Raw genomic sequence first — 13,948 nt, 5'->3', positions numbered from 1 at the left:
CATTCTCACACAGTGGGGAAGGAAAGAGCAAATACCAACAGTCACACCAAAAAGAAAGACACTGCTGAGCTTGGGAAAAGAGGACTCATCCAGTCCTCTCGTTTATCACACCAGAGGATGCGGAAAGCAGGAGATGGCGAGGGGCAGTCAGACCTCAAAGATGTTATAGTCCAGCTGAGGGTTTGCAGCTCCTCCCAGGCCAGCCTTCTGGCTCCAGGGCACAGCTGTGCTCTGGGGCTAGGAGGTCTCAACGCTGGCCCCTCCTAGTTCTAGTTACAGATGAACTGCCGGATGAACCGTTCCAGCTTTTCCTGATTGTCCCGGCTGGCAAAGGTGGGGGACAGGTGGAGCATGGGGCCTGCAGGGCTGGGCATCTGCTGCAGCACCTGGGCCACGGAGAAGGGCTCTGAGCGCTCGCCACGGGCGCTGTGCCCCTCCCCTGGAAAACTGCAGTGAGACCTGTGGCCCCGTAAGCCTTGGTGTTTGAGGGCAAACGCTGCCTCTCAAAACACCCCCAGGGCCCCACCCAGGAGCAGAATGACCCAGGGGTTTGGGAGACTGAGAGGGGCAGGAAAACTGTCCTACCTTCTCCAACAACTACTATCAATCACCACACCTACTCGGAGACGCTGGGGAAATCCCAGGGTGGGTACAGCTGGGCTCCCTGAGCAGCTCTTTCAGGGTATGGGAGTGGGAGGCAGGGGGACAGAAGGGCGGAGAGACTGGCCCCTCTCACCCCCAGGTCTCTGAAGGTCCAGACGGCACTGATGGCGAGATTTGGGTCCACACACTCTGGAGGAAAGAGAAGTGAAGGCTATGGAAGGGAGCTCCGGGGCCCAGCTCCTCTCCTCTTGTCTAAGGACGGGACAACCAAAGGATAGGGCTCAAGCTGGACCCAAAGGCCTTCTCTGTACCCCTCAGCCGGCCTTCCTGGAATTGGGCTTTCACTGCCCACTAGGGGGAGGCAGCCACCAGCAAAACTTCCTCGCCTCCCAGGGCCTGGGCTGGCTGCTCGGGACTCACCGAAGAACCCTTCCTCCTGGGCGGTGGCCTCTAAGAACCGCAACAGCTGCTCCGCGTAGCCCGACTCTGTGGGAGAGAGAGGTCTGAGGCCTGGGGCCCCCACGCAGGCAGGGCCCCCACCCTGAGCGCTCAGCCTCTCCTCAGGACGGCCGCAGTCGCGCGGGCCTCACCAGTATCTGGCAGCTGGCCTCGGTGGAGGAAGGTGGCAGCCTGCGCAAAAGCCTTGAGCAGCGGGCTGAGCAGGCGGCAGAGGAAGAGGAAGAAGTCAGGGCAGCGTGACTGCTGGCTGAGCTGGAGGGGGACAGGCCAGGGTGAGGGCAGCTCCCACTGCCTCTCTACGGCCCCCTCCCCTGATGGCTTTTCCCAGCGCACCCTGAAGTACCGGCCCTCAGCCTCCTCGAAGTCGTCGCTGTCACTGTCGGTAAAGTCCCCACTTGGTTTCCACAGCAGTTTCGCACTCAAACGCCGCCGCCCGGTGTCGCAGGCTGGCCGGGAGCCTGGGGTCTGAGGGCCATGGGAGCTGTTGGTCCCTGTCAGGCTGGCCAAGGTTCAGCCCCGAGGCCCCCAGGCCGGGCGCATGGCCAGCCAGGGAGGTGAAACCAGCACACGCAGACCTGGGGAGCCCAGGAGAATGCCCCAGGCCACACCAGACCATCACAGCTGCGGAGCCAACTTGTGGGGTGACAGGAAGTGAGCACCCACCCTCAAGGGCCACAGCCCCCGTGGACAAGAAATGTGGAGGGCGGGGCTTATGCAGAAACCCTCAGGTGCATTTGTCCAGTCCTGTCACTGTAGCTACACACGAGCCCAGGGCAGATGCGGTCTGACAAGTCCCATGGCGGAGAGTGGCGAGGCGGGGACCAGGTTTCTCTCTGCTAGGCCAGGGGCTGTACACACGCACGCACGCACCCCCCCCCCCCCCCCCCACACACACACAAGCCAGAGGAGGAGCCGGGGCCGCTGTCACTCGGTGGGAGGCTGAAGGAGGCCAGACCCTGGGCAGGGGCTTTGTCTCCAGCTGCCCTTCCTACCTCCTCGGCAACTAGGAGCCCACACTGGATGAGGCGGTCCAGCACCTCCTGACAGTAGCAGTAGGAAGACTGGCAGGGCTGGGGAGAAAGAGGCACCCATGTGGCCTCAGGAGAGCCAGGCAGGGGCCTGGCCGGAGACGGAGACCAGACCTACTGCCGCAGCACATCTTAGGGTCAGGGCTCGGGCAAGCATGGGCCCTCTCCTACAGCCAAGAAGGGGAGGCCCAGGACTGAGCTGGGCTGGTGGGAGAGGCCTGACCTGCAGCAGCAGCAGCTCCTGCGGCAGCAAGTGCATCAGCAGCAGGATCTGGTGGTACAGCTGGTTCTGGCTCAGCAGCTCGATGCCCTGCAGCTCCCAGGGTCCCTCAGGCAGCACCCTGCCCACCAGCAGCCCCCACACGGCACAGGCTGGGGGAGGAGGGACCAAACGTGAGGAAGGAAGCTAGTCCCCTCACCCCTACACACATCCCACTGTGAGGAAGGAAGCTAGTCCCCTCACCCCTACACACATCCCACCCATCCCAGGCCCTAGAGACTCACCACCCACGGCCTCGCTCAGGAAGGCGGGCAGCATCTCGGAGCTCAGGCGTGCCAGGTGCGCGAGGCCTGGGCCGGGCCGCAGAACCACCAGCAAGTCCCCCTGCTGGACGCGCAGCAGGGCCACGTGCGGCCGCAGCAGGCTCAGCGTGTGCTGCACCAGGCACTGCAGCTGCCCTGAGAAGCCCACGTCAAAGCCACGCAGCAGCGTCTCCTCTGTCAGCCAGGAGAACTCCCCCAGGAGATGTGACAGGCACACGCCCTGGGTGGGCAGTGAGGGGCTCAGCAGCAGGGCCACCCCTCCTCCCCCAGGCCCCCACCCCGCCGTGCCCTACCTTCTGGTGCTTGAACAGCAGCAGCGTTGCCATGATGGCCGTGCTCATCACCGCCGAGCTCGCCACGCAGGCTAGGGCCAGAGGTGCAGGGGTGCTGCTCAGGGGCGGAGGCCTGACAGTCCGGGCCCTCCGTCACCAGGCAAGCCTTCCCAGTCCAGCACACACCTCCCTGGCAGCAGCCACATACACACCCCCATACGACTCCACCCCTGGGAAGGGGAGAGCAGGCTCGGTCCTTGGGTGCCACCGTCCCCAGTGGAGAAGTGGCGTTTACCAAATACATGTTGAGAGCCAGGCTGGGAGCTCAGGGACCGTCCCTGCCTCTTGCAGATCTACTACCCACCAACCCACAGTCTGCCACAGAAGGGACACTTGAGAAGATGGTAGTAACAGTGCTGTTAAGAGCCCCCTCTGTGCCAGGCACTGTTTCGTCCCTTACATACATTGTTCAGTTCAGCTAATGTCACCTCAAGAGAGTGAAGTGACGCGCCTGAGGCCGGGCTGGGCGGCCACCTGTGTGGCCTCACTTAGCGACTCCATCACGTCCTCCCTGGCTGGCCCCCTCCTCAGGGGCAGGGGAAGGTGTTCCACTCTTCTTCACATGTCCCAAGTGGGCCACGCAAGAGGGGGCAGGTGCAGAAACCCACCTGGAAAGGAGGGCCCTGACGACTGGCCAGCTCTGAGAGTGTTCAGGAACCTCCCTCAAAGGCCAGACCGAGGTTCCCCTCACCATTCAGGACGTGACAGCTCAGCCTCCTGACCAACAGCTGGTCCTCTTCCTTCAGGGCCAGAAGCGGCCCGGTTACTGGGGTCCACTCCTGCACCTTCTCAGTGTCGGGGACGACAGTACTGGGATAGAGACACAGATCACAAGATGAAGGGACCAAACCTAAAAACAATCATGGGGGAGCCCAGAGCTTTCTCAAACGTGAGGGCGTTTCCTATCCCCGAAAGAGGTGGCTTGTGTAACCCTAGTCCTTTCCAGGCCTGTGTGCCATAACCCACACTCAACTTACAGGCGAGGAGGGTGCCTGGCACGGTTTGAGATGACCCAAGTTATTTGGTGGGGGAAGGCTGGAGCTGGTGATGTGTTTGTGGTTCTGGGAGGAGAGGGTGCCAGCTCATGAGCTAGGGCCTAAGAGCTGCCTGCCTTGCCCCTGAGACCCTCATCTTCCTCTGCCCTTACCACTGGCCCAGCACGATGGGCTGCAGCAGCTGCTCCAGGGTCTGCCTGCTGCCCCAGCAGCTTCTGGCGTTGACGGTGTATTCCTGCCCAGGACAAGGCTCTTAGGTGGTCTGCCCTGGCCCACCAGGAAACCTGCATACAGCCCATCTGAAGCAGGTAACACTACCCCTGAAGTGGCCTTGAGGGCCAGGCCGCCAGAAGCCCTAGGACAGACCCCAGGTACTCCCAGCCTTGCCCAATGGGGTCCATACATGCAGGGAGAAGGGCTGGGCCAGATGCACACGGACGCAGGCTCGGCGGCTGCAGCCCCAGCCTCGCAGGCTCCACAGGACAGCCAGAGCTCCGGTCCACAGCCCCAGAGGGGCCGAGGCCTGCAGGGAGAAAGGGGCTGGGGGAGCCAGCTTGCCTGGAGCACGCTTTCTGCTCAACTTCATCTTGGGCCCAAACTGCTATATGACCATGACCTCTCCAAGCTCATTTTCTCCCCTGTGAAACAGGAGAAATCCCTCCCTAGCAAGGTCTTTTGAGTATGAAATGAGAGGATAACTGTAACAGCCTTAGCAGGTGCCACAGGACAATGACCGTGGGGCTGAAATTCCTTTGCACTCCCCACTTAGCCAAGCCCTGAGGGGAACTCAGCCACAGACACAATATTGTGCCTCCTCTCTGGAGATGGTGTCCACTTAGGTACCCAGGGCAGGGGGGTCTCACGTGGTATGTGTCACGGGGTGCATCTGGAACCAGGTCGTAGGTGATGGCCACTGGCACCAGCATAGCATCTGGGACGATGCCCACCTGGACCGCCTGCACCACCAGTCCCAGCCACGTCTGACCCAGGGCTGACAGCCGAGGCCCTTGAGCCCCAGGCGGCCCCTCCAGGAAGATGAGCAGGGGCTGCCCGCTGACCAGTAGCTGCTCCACAGCCTGGAAGTGGGTGGGGGGAGGCAGGTGTCAAAGCCAGAACAGCAACAGGCCCCCATACCCTGGCCCCATAAACAACCACTGGGCATAGCACTCACCGCATGGACTACAGCCCTTGCAAGGACCCCCTCAGAGCTGTCCAGGGAGAGGTTGGCCTCTGGGGGCAGGAAAAGTCCCCCAAGTTTCTTCAGCAGAGCTCTGTGGGGCACAGGGCAGATGAGGGAAGGCGCTCAGGAGATGGGACCAAGCAGGAGGCTAGTGAGAGCCTTGGTCCACACAGGGCCAGCCTGGGTCCTGCCTGAACACGCTGAGGCCAGGCATGGTCCTAGAGCCCATAGCTGACCCTCCGTCTGAGCCCCGCAAGCTGGGGTGGCACAAAGTTGAGAGCAGGGGGGCCAGGAAGAGGGCCTCCGGGGAGCTGCCGCCAGAATACCGCCTGACATCCCCACACACCCCTGTCCCGGCCTGGGGACCTCTCCCTTGTATGTCTAAAGGCACAAGACTTTTACCTGAGGATGGGGGAACAGGTGCGGGGATCCCAAGCCACACGGAGCACGCCCAGGCCCTGGGAGAGCAGCACAAAGGGCAGTAGGATCCCGTCCAGAAGTGACTTGTGGGTAGAGAGGAGGACGAGCGGCGAGCCCTGCTCCAGGGAGAGCCAAAGGGAAGTGCCAATCCGCCCCCCACCCTGAAGATGCAGGGAGCCAAAACCTAGTGCCTACAGCCCCAGGGCAGCCCCAGAGGGAGGGAGGCAGGGAGGGAGGGAGGGTTCAGCTGAGCAGTTCTTCCTCTGCGCACATCTCCCAAAGGCAGAGGAGCTCTGTCAACAGCTTTTAAGGTAATGCATTGACGTAATGGTTGTTAAGACCATGATGAAAAGCTGTTAGAGGAAGCCTCATGGGAGCAGGACCGTGAGACACAAAGAGAAGGTCGTCAAAGAGCACCGGATTTTTCCCACCAGCTGATAGGGCTGGTCCCTACTCAGGGCTTGGCCTAGCCTCTGCTCCTCTGTCCCCGCCATCCCATCCCCGTCCCAATGGAGGGTGGGCCTTACTGCCTGGGCGGCCTTGTGGACCATCTTCATCTGGCCCTTGTGCAGCTGTACGTTCAGGAAGAGGCAGTTCAGGATCCGGAGCAGTGCCCAGCTGACCAGCCTGGAGAGCAGCGCCCAGTCTGAGGCATGGCAGGGCGTGGCCCACGAGGCAGCCCACGGCAGCCCAGAGGGCCGGCCAGAACTCCTCTACGGTGGGCACTACTACTGTCCCCACTTTACAGAAGAGGAAAGTGAGGTTCAGAGAGGTCACAGAAGCTGCTGGGTAAGAGAGAAAGCTAAGTGCGGGTGCTGGGACCAGCAGGGGGGCCTGACAGCAGAGCCTGCGCCGGCAAGGTGCTGCCGTCTTCCAAGACGACCTCATGGCGCAGCTGCCTCGTATCAGCCTCCAAGCATCTCCCTGCCTCCTTTTACCCCAAAGGTGACCAGAGAACCAAGACTCTCTCCAGGCATAACCCGGCCTTGTCTCTGCAAACTGCTGGGAAAAGTAAACTAAAAAGGGAGGAGTTAGTGATACAAGAAGGAAAGGAGATGGCTGAAGGGGCAAAATCTCTGGGGAGGGGTTGTCCAGAGGCCCAATGTGAGGACTGGCTTTAAATGAGGACAGAAGCGTGGACACAGGCAGCATGGAGATGTGCGGGACACACAGCATGTCCTCATCTGATGGCTTCTATTCCTCCATGAAGCATGAGGTGCTTGGTCAACAGTGGATAAGTTAGAGAAGGAGCAGTCTAGATTGGAGCCTTGGAGAGTGCAGTGTGCCCCTCTGAGAATCACACTTATAAAGGAAACAGGTCCACCCAGTGTGTTTCCCTAGTGACATTTGGCTGCTTAGGTGCAGAGAAGGCAGGGAGCTGGGTTCAAACACAGCTGGGTTGTGCCCAGTGACTCCTTCACAAGAGCACTTTCCTCACAAGGAGTCCTGGAATCGAAGCTAGGCCTGGGGGGCAGGAAAGACAGGAGGGGGGACTGATGGCTGGTGTAAAGGTGCTCAGGTCAAGGGACTGGAAGTCTCGAAAAAGCCAAAGAATTGTCACATGGAGGGCTAGTCGTAGGTCACCAACAACCTCTACTTCCTGTCCTTGCTCAGTTGACCTCTTAGCACTTTCAACACAGCCGAGCCTGACATGTGCAGCCCTGTGCCCTCCTTCCCTCAATGACTCAAGCATCCCCCCGCTTGAAGCATCATCTATGTGCTGAAGCTCTGCAAATACACGTTCCTGGCCCCAATCTCTCTTCTGAGCTCCAGACTCATATATATATAAGCAGCTGCCTCAGTGTCTCCACCAGCATGTCAGGTATCAGAAACTCTTTATGTCCAAAACACCTTTTGTGGGCCAAACTTGCTCCTCCCCAAGCCTGCCCCCTCCCCTCCAACCACACCACCAGGTGCTCAGCCAGAAACCCAGCTCTCCTGCAGCTTCCCCTTTCCCCCTCACTGCTCCCACTGCAACCCTCCAATCCATCAGTGAGTCCTGATAATTTCATATTGGTCTCTCCATCGTCTTCCTAAGTTCTACTGTCATGCCCATCCCCCATCATTAGTCTCACCTGGACTAACAAAACAGCCTCCCCAGATGATCTGTTCTCTACTCGTGACCTCAATTAATCTTGTTATTTTCTGCTTATAACCTTTCCATTGGTTTTCACCGCACTTGGAAGTCACATCCAAACTTCTTGTATGGCCCTGCATATCTGGTCCCTTCTACCTCTCAGTTTTGTCTCCAACAACTCTCTCCCTCACTTGCCAGCTTCCGACCACATCAGCTACTTGAGCAAACCTGGCCCTTTCGTGCAGCCACAGCTCATGCTCTTCCCTCTGGTAGAACTGTTCCCTCACATCCTCACCTCCCCAAGGCTGGCTCCTTTCCCCCTTTTGTCCCTGGCTTACAAGTCCCTTCCTCCCCTCCAGGTATTTTCAGTCCTAGCCCTTGTTCTGTCCTTCTTGCAGGCGTGTGTATCTCTCCTCACTCTAACCTGTGCATCCCTCCATTTCCCCAGAAGAGTGTCCTGTATCTAAGAGGAGCTCAGACCTGTGCAGGACAGATCAGGAGGGAGCAGGTAGTGACAGCAGGATGAATATGGGAGGGAAGAGGAGGGCCTATAAGATGGAGGAACCAGCCACCTCCTGTCTCTCTCCACAAGAACCTGACCTGGGGAAAGGTGGAAGGATAGAGAAGGTACTGGAGTCTAGGTCTCAACCAGGGGTTCCTGGGGTGACCCCCAAGCCCCAACCCCCAGGACAGATACACACCACCAGGCCAGCAGTGGTGAGAACGTGGGCTGGAACCTGGGAGCTGGCTCAGATCAAAGCCCCTGCCCCTTATCCAACTGGTCCCACTGAGAAGGCAGCTGTCTTCAAAAGGTCTCACAATGTCCAGATCAGGGGCTTACTCAGACCGGTAAATATAACACCCAGCTCCCCAGCAGGGGAGTCTAGTCTTTACCCAAGCCCAGCCAACGCTCCCTCCCAAAGGGCAGAGGCCCCAGCCCCAAACACCCTTCAGAACAGAGTTACCTGAGCAGGAAGGGGCGGGGTGGGGCCTGGATGTGGCCCAAGATGCGCTGTACCTCTCTCTTCACGTGGCTGGGCACCTGGCCTTCCCCAGCCCCTCCTGGGGCCCTCCCTAGGATGACATTCTGAACCCTGTGGTGTGAGAGGCAGTGGTGTCAGGCTGGAGCAGGCCTAAGTTCACTTCCCTCAGCCCCACAGAAGCCCCAGGGCACAGCCTCCAGTCTTCACCCTCCATCTTTAAGGAAGGGCCCCAGACCAAGCTAACACTCTAGAAACCAGCCCTTTCAATCAGCCCTGCCTACAGCCTTTGTCATCCCTTCAAGGATCCCAGAAGTACCAGCCAGACCCCAGTCCCTGCCTCCTCACCCAGTGCTTTCCACGACCTTCTGTGGGGCATCCTGGCAGGGGGGTATGTGCTGCTCCAGGGACCACAAGAAATAGCAGAGCCTCCGAACCAGCCAGCCCCGAAACCTGGGCACAGCCCCCGAGCAGGGGGTAGATCTCTCAGCGGGCCCGCCCCTGACTAGGGCCCACAGAGGGCATTCCATCAGGAAGGGGTCACCCTAGCCCCACGGACTGGGAACACCTGAGCCTGGCTTATCATGGAGCAGGAAGAGGCGGCACCTGCCCACCTGTGGCCTATTCCTACCCCTCCCCCCAGTGAGCAGGGTGCAGGCCCAGGGCCTGAAAGCTCACAGAAGGAACTGCAGGAAAGCTCCAGGGCTGCCTGTCCCCACCTGTGGGTTTGGAGCAGAGGAAGAAAGAAAATGATACCACAAAGCAAGGCCCCAGCAGCCCTGCACCCAAGGGCCCTGCCCACCACCCTGCCCCACCCCCAGCTCTGACTACCTGGTGTTCTCTTCCTTCACCTGGATCACACTGCAGAAGCCTAGATCCATTATGCTTCTGTGGAAGAGGGACTCCTGCCCAAGAGGGGCAGGGACAGCATGTCCTTGGGGGGGCCTTTGCAAACCCGCAAAGGAAAGCCCCTGCTCTGTCTTCTGTGGTCTTTGCCTGATGGACTATAGAGTTTACCAGGAGACAGGATTACAGCACAGCAGTTCCCAAAAGATGTTTGACCCCAGATCCTGAAGCTCACTTAGGAAAGAGGGTTCCACGGTCAAAATGGAAGGGCTGCATCCTCTGTAGAATCACCCTCTTGGAGAAGAGCGTATTGAAGTCTCTGAGAAGTTCTCTCATCCACAGCAGAGAACATGTAGCCTAAATCCCCACCAGAACCCTGGGTCCCATCAGCACCAGCACACGGCACCGACACACAGAGGTCTGCAAGCATGTGCTGAGTGCTCACTGACTCTGAGTGGGCAGTGTCCCCAAAACTGAACAGCAGGACTCATGCAGGCATAGTCAGACCCCAGCCCTCTGGCCGTGCTCTACACCTCCTCTCAGGCCCCTTTACACTTCCCCACCCAACTCTCCCAGGCCTGGGAGCCAGGAGCCAGCCCCAGACCAACAACCAGCCAATACTAGTGCGCCCATTCCGTGAAAGACAGCAGAGGCAGGTGCAGGGGAGGGCTGGGTTGGGAGACATAAAGGAAGCTGCTTCCCAAGGCCGTGGGAGCCATGGCTCCCAGAATCAAGCTTCACAAGGTAGGGCCTGGCTCTACCATCACTCACCCAGCTCTTGGGGGTGCAGGTCTGGCAGCAGCGACCCACAAAGGGGCGGTATTTCCCCAAGAAAGGGGTGACAGCCTCCAGCTTCATCCCCAAACCTGAGGACCACAGGCTGGCCTGGAAAAGGGCCACAGGGAGAGATGAGAGGACTCAAAGTCCTTGGCAGAGGGAGGGAGGCTCCGGTAGTGAGAGGCACAGGACGGGAGGCGGGAGAGCAGAGGGTGTCCTGGGAATGGAAAGGCTACACTACCTCCCGACCATGCTGGCTGCTTCTCTGCTGGCTTTGGAGTCTGGCTTCCAACATGGTGTCCACGGGGTCTATAACATCTGGGAACCAGCCGCCTCTGCCTCTCTCTCTCTCCAGAGGAACCTGACCTGGGGAGAGGAAGAAGGATGGAGGAGGTACTGGAATCTGGGCCACAACCAGGGACTCCTGGAGTGAGCCCCATCCCCCCACCCCAGGACAGACAGACAACACCCAGGCCGGCAGCGGTGAGAACCAGGGCTGGAATCTGGGGGCTGGCTCAGATCAAAGCTTTCCCCCCCAACACCCGACTGGTCCCACCAAAGAGCCAACTATCCTCAAAAGGTCTCAGAGTGTTCAGATCAGGGCTCCCTCAGGCTAACACGAAGGAGATGTTTTGTCTCACCATCCACACCCACCCTGCCATCTCACGGCACAGATGGGCCTGTACTAGAGACTCAGACCCTTTCTGTGCACAGGGAAGGAACAAGGCTGGACTGGCAGGAAGGAGGCGTGAGACTGCCAAAGAGGAACAGGACCATTGTCACGAGACCACCAGGTCCTGCTCAGATGGCCTTCCCCTCGGCACCAGAAGACAGCCCTTTATCCACTTAATCATTACAGCAATGGGCCTAGGGTACTAGATGGGGGACAGGTGGGGGGTCAGAACACAGAGAGATGCCACACGGACCTGTTCCCAAGGAATGGTCTTCTGGCTGGAGATGACAGACTTTTCCACAACTGGTATCCTCTTACATAGCACTCTGCATAGAAGACCCCACTTGGTATCTCCTTAGCCCCCTCCTTCCTACCACAATATAACATCTATCTTCTATAAGACAGCACTGAACCCCTCCCAGCCCAGAAACTGGGCCCTAAAAACCCTTCTACCCGGATCTCTCACCACGTCCCTGATGGGTAGGCTGATTCAGCTATTTATGTTATCCCTAACCCCACTACAGCGCACATACCTACCTTAGGAGTGCCTTCTCCCTTCCCTCCCACTTCCCCAAATTCTGCCCACGGCTCTAAGTCCGTGATGCCTCTGCATCACCTTCTAGGTTTTTCCTCTCTTCCTTGGTTCCCCCATTCCAAGCTTGCCAGGCAAGAAGCCTCCTCCAGGGCTGAGACTTCATGTCCCCACATCATCTGAAAGTATCCTGAGGGCAAGAGCTGCAACTGACCATCTCTGTATGCCCAGCAGCTTGCCCTGCCCAGAGGAGGGACCCAGGAAATGCTAGATGATTGACTGTAACTCCCTCTCCCAGAGTTCCTCTGGGTCTCTCCTCCTCTCCCCAGTTTAGCAGTTTAGAACCACGAGGCCAAAGCAGTACCAGGATCACAATTCCCCAGTGCACAGCTGTGGTAGCCTCCTCCCAAATGCACTTCCTCCTTTGAAAATGTTCTCACAGCCCCAGTCACAGACACTTGGCACAGGGAGTCCCCAAGCCCAAGCTGCAATCTGAGGAGTCCTGCCTGCTTTGCAAGGAGGATGTCTGCTCCCCAGCCTCAGAACACCCCTACTCTCAAACCTAACCCCACTAGGTCCGTGCTAACCCTAAAAGACAAGGCAAGGGGTAACTCGCAGTCGCCAGCCAAGTCAACTACTCAGCTCACATAATCCAGAGGTCAGTTCTGGGATAGATCTTTCTAGCACCCAAGGCCCCCCCCCCCAAATGGGGATCTCTCTATCAGTCTGTAGCTCTTGCCTGGACGCCCCTCCCCGCAGGACATCTACAGCAGAGGCGGCAAACTGGCTGCCTGAGGGCCAAATGCAATTCACAGATGTATTTTCTTTGGCCCTGCAATATTCTAAAATGCGATGAATTAACCTCAACATTTAAAAATAAAAAAATAAACCAAACCGGGTCTCCAGCGGCTGTTGTTAAAATACCCCTGCGACCTGACGTCTCTGGCATGCACCCCACAGGGCCTCCGCTGGCCGGAGCCCAGCGTCACTGTCCCATGTTCCTTCGGCCCCGCAGCACTTGCCCTCCCGTGTGCCGCCGCGTCAATCACACCTGATGCCCGGCCCCTGTGCGCATCTGAGCTTGACCAAAGCATCACATCCAGGGCTTCCCTGGTGGCGCAGTGGTTGAGAGTCCGCCTGCCCATGCAGGGGACGCGGGTTCGTGCCCCGGTCCGGGAAGATCCCACATGCCGCGGAGCGGCTGGGCCCGTGAGCCATGGCCGCTGAGCCTGCGCGTCCGGAGCCTGTGCTCCGCAACGGGAGAGGCCACAACAGTGAGAGGCCCCCGTACCGCAAAAAAAAAAAAAAAAAAAAATCACATCCAAACCCCTTCCCCTGTCTGGGACGTCTGTTCCCTACAAAGAACCATGGCTTGAACATGACCCCTTCACCCCTCGGCCCGCACCCGGGGGGAGGGGCAACTCAGAACTCGGGGCCCTCACAGACCTACGGCGAGAAGAGCTGCCCCGAACTGTCCCGAAACGGAAGAAAGGGCGTCAGCCTCACGGGCCCTGGGTCCAGGGTGACGAGAGGCCAAGGACCACGCACAGCAAGGCTCTCTGAGGGGCTGCCCCTCAGGCCACGGACCCCACAGAGGGGCTCACCTGCGCAGCGAGGCCTACACGGCCGGCGCTCCGTCCAACCCTTGCCAAGCCCCAGAAAGGCCCTCCGAGTCGGCGTCCGAAGCGGGAAGGCCCCTGGGTGGCCCTGGACCTTGTGCGAGACGGCCCAGTCCCAGAGCGAGCCCAGCAGGTCTCACCTCACACCAGCCGCCGACTCCCGCCAAAGCAGCAGCCGAAAAGGGCTACCGGAAGGCCTCTGAGCGCTGTCTGAAAGGCAGCTCTGAGAGCCAATTGGGACGCGCGCTGGGCCCGAAGCCCCGCCCCTGGCGTGCTGCCACGCCGCACGCTGCGTGATCACGCGGCCTTGACTGTGGACAGGCGGGGCTGCGTGTGTGGGCGGGGTTGGTGGGGGGCAGCGTGACTGGCCTTGGCTCCTGAGTGAGTCCCAAGCCGTGTGCTGCTCGCCTTCCCATCTGGACCCCCACGCAGGTGCGTGGGGACCCCTGGAGTCGTCCGCGAGATCCAGGGTACCCAAAGGATAAGGACGCGTGGGCCGCCAGGTTCTAATGAAAGAGGTTCCCCAGGGTACACGTGCTGCCAAGTTGGAGTGTAGGCTCTCGCAAAATCCCAAACTGGGGACACCTGGAAAAGAGATCACCAGAAGTCACTTTTGGTTCATGAAAAACAAGTCAGGCCTCCTCTGTGTCATTTCCTTTGTTGATTAGAACCTTAGACCACAGTCAGGAACTTACTGCAGTCACGAGGTGCCCGAGTTTCAGCTGCCCCTGTGACCAGTGTGCTTATTCGTGTGGTTATCTGATTAATACCCTGTCTCCGCCCTAACTTAAGGTGAACGAGGACTGCATAGGTTTGTTCATCTTTTGATTGTTCCCAGGACACAGCAGGGGACCAGCAAGTAGTAGGCAAGGTGTACAGAATAA

General features: G+C 59.2%; 1 protein-coding gene across 1 annotated transcript in view; it reads right to left on the bottom strand.

Moving 5' to 3' along the window:
- Nucleotides 1-68: 68 nt before the first annotated feature.
- Nucleotides 69-13,948, bottom strand: part of LOC132435227 (glycerol-3-phosphate acyltransferase 2, mitochondrial) — a 57,548-nt gene continuing 43,668 nt past the window's right edge. The window contains exons 3-23 of the mRNA XM_060027343.1: nt 10,482-10,606; nt 10,235-10,348; nt 9,449-9,522; nt 8,966-9,070; nt 8,603-8,731; nt 6,088-6,187; nt 5,543-5,676; nt 5,132-5,231; nt 4,824-5,036; nt 4,364-4,483; nt 4,113-4,195; nt 3,657-3,775; nt 2,927-2,997; nt 2,595-2,853; nt 2,314-2,462; nt 2,055-2,132; nt 1,396-1,527; nt 1,194-1,314; nt 1,024-1,089; nt 737-792; nt 69-386 (exon numbers count right to left, since the gene is read on the bottom strand). Of these exons, the coding sequence (XP_059883326.1) occupies nt 270-386; nt 737-792; nt 1,024-1,089; nt 1,194-1,314; nt 1,396-1,527; nt 2,055-2,132; nt 2,314-2,462; nt 2,595-2,853; nt 2,927-2,997; nt 3,657-3,775; nt 4,113-4,195; nt 4,364-4,483; nt 4,824-5,036; nt 5,132-5,231; nt 5,543-5,676; nt 6,088-6,187; nt 8,603-8,731; nt 8,966-9,070; nt 9,449-9,522; nt 10,235-10,348; nt 10,482-10,606 (2,465 nt within the window). The 3' untranslated portion in view covers nt 69-269. The remainder of the gene's footprint in view (nt 387-736; nt 793-1,023; nt 1,090-1,193; nt 1,315-1,395; nt 1,528-2,054; nt 2,133-2,313; nt 2,463-2,594; nt 2,854-2,926; nt 2,998-3,656; nt 3,776-4,112; nt 4,196-4,363; nt 4,484-4,823; nt 5,037-5,131; nt 5,232-5,542; nt 5,677-6,087; nt 6,188-8,602; nt 8,732-8,965; nt 9,071-9,448; nt 9,523-10,234; nt 10,349-10,481; nt 10,607-13,948) is intronic.

This window comes from Delphinus delphis, chromosome 12 (genome assembly GCF_949987515.2).
Source record: "Delphinus delphis chromosome 12, mDelDel1.2, whole genome shotgun sequence".
NCBI lineage: Eukaryota > Metazoa > Chordata > Mammalia > Artiodactyla > Delphinidae > Delphinus > Delphinus delphis.
Note: the sequence above shows the minus strand (reverse complement) of the source record. Positions and strands in the feature narration are given on the sequence as shown.